An 8,080-nucleotide genomic window follows, 5' to 3' on the forward strand; every position below is an offset into this window, starting at 1 on the left:
AAATGTGGGCAGCCTGCAGCTGAGAAAGAGAAAAGTTCTGGTTGTGTGTCTAGTTCAAAATAAGGTCAGAGTGGGATCAGCCCAAGGAGCCCATCAAACCGTGGTGAAACCTTCCTGCAAAGCTTGTGAGGCCTTACAGGGGACATCAGAGGCACAGTGGTATCACAGCCACCTAGCACCACCAGGACAGACAGCCTCAGAGCTCCTCTCTTAGCTGGCTTGATGGAGGAGATGAAGTTGCCATGATGTGAGCATGTGGGTCGGGGCCACCATTCTGCAAATGCCACATCCATGGTGGGCATTGTGCCCATGCACCTTCATGCAGTGCATGGGGAACTCGAGATGACTGAGGGGGGAGCTTATAAATATCTAAAGAGTGGTGTCAGGAAGATGGGATCCGACTCCTCTCAGTGGTGTCCAGTGACAGGACAAGGGGCACAAGCTGGAGCACAGAAGGTTTAACCTAAACGTAAGGAAGAACTTTACTCTGAGGGTGACAGAGCCCTGGGACAGGCTGCCCAGAGAGGTTGTGGAGTCTCCGTCTCTGGAGACATTCCAAACCACCTGGACGTGTGATCTCAGTGATTACACTAATCACAAGCAGATGATCCTGCTCTGGCAGGGGGGTTGGACTAGGTGATCTTCAGAGGTCCTTTCCAACCCTAACCACTCTGTGATGTTGTGCCTCTGTGTTGGGGCAGTGGACCAACTGGAAGGAGACATGTTCGGACACAAAACCCCTGCTGTGGAAGAGCAGATGTCCTCTAGCCCTTTTCTCTTCAATGCTGAGAAGGGCATTGCTGATAAATCTTCCCTGTGCCAGTTCCTGGGAGAAGTGGGTCATCTCAGACACCTCCCCTGCCACCATCCCCTGGTGAAGTTATTTGGCAGAAGCTGTCAGGGCCATGAGGATGCTAATAGGCCTTAATAGGTCTCACCTGGGGCCTTCACCCTATGAGCCCAGGAACCCATTTAAGCTCAATTCTGGGCCTTCAGTCTCTTATTGTAGAAGCATTGGCCTTCAGCTCAGGCTATGGACTGACTTCTTGACCTGTTTTCAGACCTACTTCACCACTGTGAACCTGTCTGGTCTGTGTCTGATCCTGGTTACCCCCAAAAGACCTCATTCTGACCTGCAGCAGTCCCTGAGACCTCACTCATCACCATGAACATGCCTGATGACTAGGCTCTCTCAACCTGCTGACCATCTCTCAGTCTGTTCTGCTTGCCTGTCAGGTACTTGGCTGTGGAGAGAGCTGCATTGTTGGCTATCTGACTCTGGTCAGCCCCCAACCCTTCAGACCTTATACTTTCTCATGGTGGTCTGTGTATACAACACAACATGGAGATAAAGCCCAGCTTGCTGGGTGCAATTTCTGGAGACCCTTTCTCCTATTTTCCTTACCATTTCAGACATGTAGGTTTGTCTTCCTGAGGGCGCTCTGCTATAAACGTGGAACCTGAGGATCCTGAAAGCCCCCATGAGCTGCAGGCAATAAGAAGCAGAGCACCACCTGTGTCTTAAGGGTCTCTGATGAAATGCTTCCAATTTTACATGGACTTCACTCGAGTCTGGTCTATGTCCCAGGCCTCCTGTATCTCTGTCCCTGCCATGGCTGGGCACAGCTCCCTCCATGCTGCTTCTGGGCATGCAGATCTCTATCCCATTCATGGAACTGGTGGGCAATGTGGTCACTGATGGTAGGTTTAGGTGTAGTGATCAGGAAATAGTGGTCTGCAAGATCCTGAAGGGAGTGGAAAAGGTAAGTAGTGATACACAGACTAGGGTCTTTACCCTAGTTAGGGAGCTAGTAAGGAGGATCCCATGGGAGGCAACTCACAGGAGGAGCTCAGTGGGGATGGCAAGTCTTTAAGAACAGGATCTTCCAAGTCCATCCCAATCATCAGATATACAAGTAGATACGCTGGGAGATGGGTTTGGTTAAACTGGGAATGCAACTCATGACTGAGCTCCTGTGCAAAAAGGCAGGATGAAGGAGGTGGAAGCATGGAGGAGATGGAGGCCATGAAGGAGAAATTTGGAAATGTTACCTGGGCTTGTAGGAACAGTGTTAGGAAAGCCAAAGCTCAGGCTGTTGAGATGTGCAAGGAACATCAGATCTTCAGTAATTCTAGTCATAGACATGCTACTTTAGTTACAGGAGATCTATTGTTCCTTGCACATCTCAGTGAGCTCCTTTTGTTGTAAAAGGCTGAGAAAGGGAAGTGTTCACAAAGCCACCACTGCTGTTGGACACAGACAAAGCTGAGGTGCTCTGTGCCTTCTTTGCCTTGGTCTTCACCAACAAGGTCCCCCAGGCCATATACTTGGAGGCTGGGTTCAAAGAGAATGACCAGCAGTGGATGAGGATCAGGGTCATTGTATCTGGTGGTTAAGGGAGTGGAACATCACCCTTACGAAGAAAGGCTGAGGGAGCTGGGTCTCCTTAGCTTGGAGAAGAGGAGACTGAGGAGTGAGCTCATCAACGTTTGTAAATACATTAAGGGCGAATGTCAGGAGGACAGAGCCAGGTTCTTCTCAGGGATGTCCAGTGACAGAACAAGGGGCAATGGCTGCAAACTGGAGCACAGGAGGTTCCACATAAATTTGAGGAAAAACTTCTTTCCTGTGAGGGTGACAGAGTCTTGGGACAGGTTGCCCAGAGAGGCTGAGGAGTCTCCTTCTCTGGAGACATTGCAAACCCCCTGGACGTGTTCCTGTGTGACCTATTCTAGGCGACCCTGCTCTGGCAGGGGGGTTGGACTGGATGATCTTTGGAGGTAACTTCCAACTCCGAAGATTCTGTGATTCTGTTAACTTTGAGACCCTGACCTGTAAGAGGGGCTCTGTCCCAGGGTTCTGCGAGCTGGCCACGGGTGCTGGCTGATGTCCTCCTAAGGCCACAAATAACGTAATGGGGCATGTTCTGGGCAAATGGACAAGCAGGACATAACGAGGAGCAGGCAGCCTGGGCCGAGCAGGAGCAAATCCACCCTGATGTCCTCCCGGGACTGCCCCACGGGATTCGCGGGCAAGGTCGGAGCAGTGACACCACCCGGCACCATCTTCCTCCGTGTCCAACCGGATGACACGGTTCAGGATGTGGGGACACGCAGAGGGGCGAGGAGCCCGCGGGGCTCCAGGGCTTGTGCTAACCGGGCCGTGCCGCAGCTGGGGGTGAGCGGCAAGAGAGGTCTGTCCTGATCCCGACTGCGAGAGGGGGGGACGAGAGCGGGGCGTGCGGGCCGGGGCAGCGGGGCGGGGGCGCGGGGCGGGGAGGGTCGGGGCGGGGGCGCGGGGCGGGGGCGGGGGCGCGGGGCGGGGGCGCGGGGCGGGAGCGCGGGGCGGGGAGGGTCGGGGCGCGCGGCCCCGCCCCGCGCAGCATAAGGCGGCGGGAGCGGCGGCGGGTGCGGGAGCGGTGGCGATGGCTGCGGTGCGCGGGCTCCTGCTGCTGCTCTGCGGTGCCGCGCTGGGACCCGCCGTGCACCTCGACTTCGCCGAGCACCGCAGCCAGGCGGCCAAGATCAAGGTCAACCCCCGCGGCAACCTCTGGGCCACAGGTGCGGCCGGGCGGGGAGGCGGGCAGGGACACGCGGGGAGCCCCCGCTGCCCCGCGGGGTGGAGGGAGGTGCGGGGCTCGGCAGGACCCGCGGTGGGCGGGAGAGGACCAGGACAGGGGCGAGGCAACCTCCTCCTGCAGCTTTTGTTGGCAGGTCTAGCGTTTCTTTAACCCCAGAGATCCCGCCAGCAGGACGGAGAAGTTTCCTGAAGTCCGACATGGTACAAGGGATCTGGGATTTCTGAGTTTCTCCTCCCTTCGCTATACTCGTTAATTTAGGTGTTTTGTTGGCTCGGCGCTTCTTGTGGAGTTGTGTCAGACTGAGGTGACAGAACCGCCCCAGCGGAGCCCCGGCCTCCCCCGGGTGTGTGTGCTGACACACGCGCGTGCCTTGCAGGTCACTTCATGGGGAAGAAGAGCGTCACGGGCTCCCCGCACCTGGAGTCCCCGGGGGAGCCCGCAGTGCCGGTGGCCTTCGGTCCCTCTCTCAGAGCCTTGCTGGAGGACGTGATGGAACTGCTGACCCGGGAGCTCCTGAAAATCCTTTTGCAAGAGAGACTTTTGAATGAGAACCAAGGAAAATACGATCTCACTGACCAGGTAAATATTGAGTAAAATGGTGGGACGTGCTTGGAGCAGGGAGGTGATGGAGATGTTCTTCTCCCTGCTGGAGATGAGAACATCTATGTGGCTGCTAGGGCTGTAGTCCCCCCTTCTGCTCCTGTTAACCCTCCTTAAACCACCTCCTAAGACCAGCCAAAAAGTGGCAAAGGAAAAGCCTCCTTAGGCTTGTGTCTAGCTGGGTTGAGGCTAATAATCCCAAATGCTTGGGAAGGGTGTGAGGATGAGCAAGGGGTGCTGTGATAGAGCTGTGGCAGTGGTGATCTCCAGCCTAGGGCTTGTTAATAAGCATCTGGGTCTGATGCTGAAGAGGATGGCTGGCCACTATTGCTGCTGTGAAGAAATGTCCCCTCTTGCAGCTGCTGGAGGGACAGGGAAATCCTTTCCCCCCCTCTATTTCTGTAGGGAGAGATCAAGAGGAGCACAGCTCCTTGAATGCAGGGAAAGGAGCCTGTCCTGCAGAGAAGTTTTGGGCTTCTTGATATCCCCATCTTGGGACTGTTACTGTGGTTGGCATCCCTCATTACTGAGGGCCACGGAGCTTTGTCAGCTTGGCTTGCAGAGGGAAGGTGTGTGTTAGTCCTGCTGCTGCAGGGTGGGGCTTGGGGAGCAGGCAGGAGCTCCGCTCGTCCCGCTCTGCATCAGCAGACCCTCAGTCCATCAGTGTGGGGCTTTTTCCTCGGAGCTCACCCAGCTCCTGGTGGAAACCCCATCCCTGGGAGCAATGCTCACACACAGATCCTCACACATGACACAAAAATTGCTGGGTCTGTGTGGCTCTGCTTGTCTGTTGCCTCATGCGCCCTTCTCTGGTGTCTCGCCCTTTCTAGTCACTGCAGGAGGTAACTGAGATCCTAAAAGGGATGAAATCCTGTTAGGTGGGTCCTGCAGGTGCTGTCCCACCAAGCTGCTGTGCTTGAGGAGCCATCCAGTCACACTGCACACAGGTAAAGCAACTTCTGTTATCCAGGTTTAGGCAGTGCTTGATCCTGTTCTTTGCTTTTTTTTGGGAGGCACAGGTGGAGCAGAGTTGCAGGGATGCAAGCCTGAGTGGCACTGATCATTCAAGCCTTTTTTTCACCTGTTTTCAGCAGATTACAGTAAACTGAGTCTTTCCTAAAGAGCTGGTCCCATCAGGGCTTTCCATCATGAAGGAACAGCTGGGCATGGTGAAGACACCAGCCCAGGCTGCTCCTCTTAGGATGCTGTGACTGCTGCACTGCTACAGCTTTTGCTTCTTGGATGCAGCTGAAAGGAAGGAGAGGGCTGGGAAGGTCCTGGACCCTTCTCCTCATCCCTGGGGAACCTTTGGGGAGGAGGATATTTGCTGCATGAACTGCCTGAGCTGCTGGGAGCACTGGTGGATGTGCCACCCTGCCCCCTCTGCTAAGGTGTTTGTGAGTGTGGTGTGAGTTGGATACAAGGGACCCATGTGGCTCTCCCCAGTGTAGGTAAGTCGCATGGTCACCACCCCCACTGTGGGTGTGCTTGGGCAGAGGCTGCCCTGGGGGCTGATGCCATGTGTGGGGCTGTCAGCTGGGTGCTGGAGCCCTGCCCCCCTCTGCCAGAGCTCCTTTGCCCATGTCAAGGCTCTGGTGCTGGAGGGAAATTTGGCTCATGGTCCAGCAGATAGTGGCTCCTGCCTTGCTGTCCTGATACCACTCTGGTGGGATGTCCTGCACACCTGTGGCATCACAGCTTGGGTGCCTGATGTGCAGTTGGCTTCTGCCCTTCATCTTCTCCTTTCCAAGGCTCTCACCTCTCCTTGGCTGGTGCCCTGGTGTGCTAGCCAGCCTCTTGGTGACAGGTCTGATTCTGCCCTTCAGACACCTCTGAGCATCTCATTAGACTCAACGCCTGCCTTCCTGCTCCTCTCTTTGCTGTCCCTCAGGGCATCCTTTCCTCTGAGCTGCCGGTGGATCTTGCAGTGCTTGTACTCCCTGGTGCCTTTGAGTGCTGTCTCTGTTACACTTTTCTGTGGCACCTTATTTTTTCTTGCTTTTATGGGTTACATGGTGCCATTGCAAGTTTCTGCCACCCTGACAGCTCTTCTCTCAATTGCTGGACACTGGTGGCCAGCTCCCAGCCTGTGCCTGAACTGAACCGTGTGGTGTGTTTGCCACCTGCCTAACAAGATGTTGAAGAGCTCTGCTCCACAAAACCCTCTGTCCATCCCCTGCTCAGGATCTGTCACTTCCATCTCAACTTGGTTTATAAAAGCAAAGATACTTCTCCCTTCCTTGAGACATCCTGGTCAGCAAGGCAGGAGTTAACGTGCTCTCTTAAGTGTCGCTCCTCCAGCCTTCCTGCTGTGCTTGGTGGCAGGGTAAGTACTTGACTGTTTTTGAGAAGCTCATCCAGCTTTTCCTTGTCTGAGGGGTCACTGATCATTCCCAAGCAGGTTCTTCCCCTCTACACAACACATCACAGAGCTCAGGCTTTGTTTGCTCTCCCTTCACGGGGGTTAGTCCTGCCTGCTGCTGTTGGATTCTGTCTCCAGATGTTTCCCACCCCTTTGCAAAGCAGGAGCCCCTGTGCTGCTCCCTGCTTGTGCTGGCAGAAGCCGTGCAGAGCAGAAGGAGCTTGCAAACAGGGTTTTCTGTGTTGTCTTTTTAACCACAAGTGGCAGGCAGGGCTTGGCCCTTGGCACGCTGGAGCTGCATGGTGCCACCCTGTCGCTGTGGGTGACAAGGATTTGGCTGGCAGAGGAGAGTTGTACCTGTCCCATGTCATCTTGGGGGTGTGACAGAGTTTCTCCAGGAGGCAGACCATGAATGTAGAGTGGAATAGCTTCAGGGATGGGGGAGAGTCTGCATGAAGAAGGCATGTGCTGCCCTGCATAGCTCTGAGACCTCTGGGCAATCCCACAGAATTCCTCTGTCACTCCCCCCGCTGTGTTTCGTGTCTCTCTCTGCCTTCTTCTGTAGCTCTCTGCTGAACCAGGCCCTGAGGCAGCTCTTGTGCTCTTGAGGCAGCCCGGCCCGGTGGCTCCTGTCTCAGTGCCTGGTGACATTTGCTTCTGATGTAGTGAGCTGTGGCCCAGCAGCTGGAGCACAGGATGTGAGGCAGGACCCAGGCTCCTGGCTCTTCTCAGGTGCTGTCCCAACCTTGAAACGTGCCATCATGGTCCAGCGTGGGACAGTTGTCTGATCTTCTGCCCCGTGGTGCCCAGCAGGTGATGGTGGAGACTGTGAGGGACATTGTCTCACTGTTGTGCCTTTTCTTGTAGGAGACAGGGCTTCTAGCAAAGGTGCTGGAGAAGTATTTTTCCAACTGAAGCAGCCCAGCCATGGAGGGTGAGGTCTGATGGCAAATGGAGGAGTGTGTCGGCGTTGTGGGTTACTGGAGCAACACCACTTTGATTTATTCTTTCTGTAATATTGTTAATAGTGGTTGTTCTTATGGAAAGAATTTTCCTGGGTATTGCCTGGATGTTTGCTGCTTCCTTGGTGTCTGATGTACCCGTGTGAATAAAACTGGCTCTTTGCACAGACTGGCTCAGACTTTTGGGGGTTGGGGGTGTGGGATGACAGGCCCCCGGGGCTTGTGCAGGAAGAAGGGGGGATGGGAACCACCTGGTGGGAATGGAGGGGAGCTCCTGACTCTTGGTAGCTGGCAGGGGAGGGTTGGATTCGGTCCCTGCAGCCTCTGCTCACTGAAGGAGACCCTAATGGCTGTGTGACAAAGTGACAAGCTTGGATGATCTCATTACACCACTGGCTACTGGAGCATCTTTACAACCCTCTTCAGGTTATTGAGGCTTTGAGCCACCTGGGCTAGTGAGAGGTGTCCCTGCCCATGGCAGGGAGGTTCAACTAGATGATCTTTAAGGTCTTTTCCAACCCAAACTGTTCTGTGATTTGCTGGAGAGATTACAAGCAAACCCTCCTGAAAACAAA

General features: G+C 54.9%; 1 protein-coding gene across 2 annotated transcripts; it reads left to right on the plus strand.

Annotated features, from left to right (window-relative positions):
* The first annotated feature begins 3,395 nt into the window (after nt 1–3,395).
* On the plus strand, nt 3,396–7,670 carry NMB (neuromedin B). Of its 2 annotated transcripts, XR_007890465.1 has the most exons (4): nt 3,396–3,561; nt 3,958–4,160; nt 5,012–5,128; nt 7,411–7,472. XR_007890465.1 is itself a non-coding variant. In XM_051628788.1 (3 exons), exons 1-3 carry the CDS (start codon nt 3,426–3,428, stop codon nt 7,456–7,458), a joined length of 387 nt encoding a protein of 128 aa, XP_051484748.1. In that variant the 5' UTR covers nt 3,396–3,425; the 3' UTR covers nt 7,459–7,670. The 2 variants fall into 2 exon arrangements, 1 of the variants encoding a protein (XP_051484748.1); XM_051628788.1 differs by lacking the exon at nt 5,012–5,128 and having other exon boundaries at nt 7,411–7,670.
* Nucleotides 7,671–8,080: the final 410 nt, after the last annotated feature.

The sequence above is a fragment of the Apus apus genome, chromosome 10 (genome assembly GCF_020740795.1).
Source record: "Apus apus isolate bApuApu2 chromosome 10, bApuApu2.pri.cur, whole genome shotgun sequence".
Classification (NCBI taxonomy): domain Eukaryota; kingdom Metazoa; phylum Chordata; class Aves; order Apodiformes; family Apodidae; genus Apus; species Apus apus.

Coding starts and splice junctions, on each gene's coding strand:
- NMB (XM_051628788.1), top strand. CDS start 3,426: ATGGCTGCGGTGCGCGGGCTCCTGCTGCTGCTCTGCGGTGCCGCGCTG. Junction 3,562..3,957: donor CGGCAACCTCTGGGCCACAG/GTGCGGCCGGGC, acceptor CGTGCCTTGCAG/GTCACTTCATGGGGAAGAAG. Junction 4,161..7,410: donor AATACGATCTCACTGACCAG/GTAAATATTGAG, acceptor CTTTTCTTGTAG/GAGACAGGGCTTCTAGCAAA.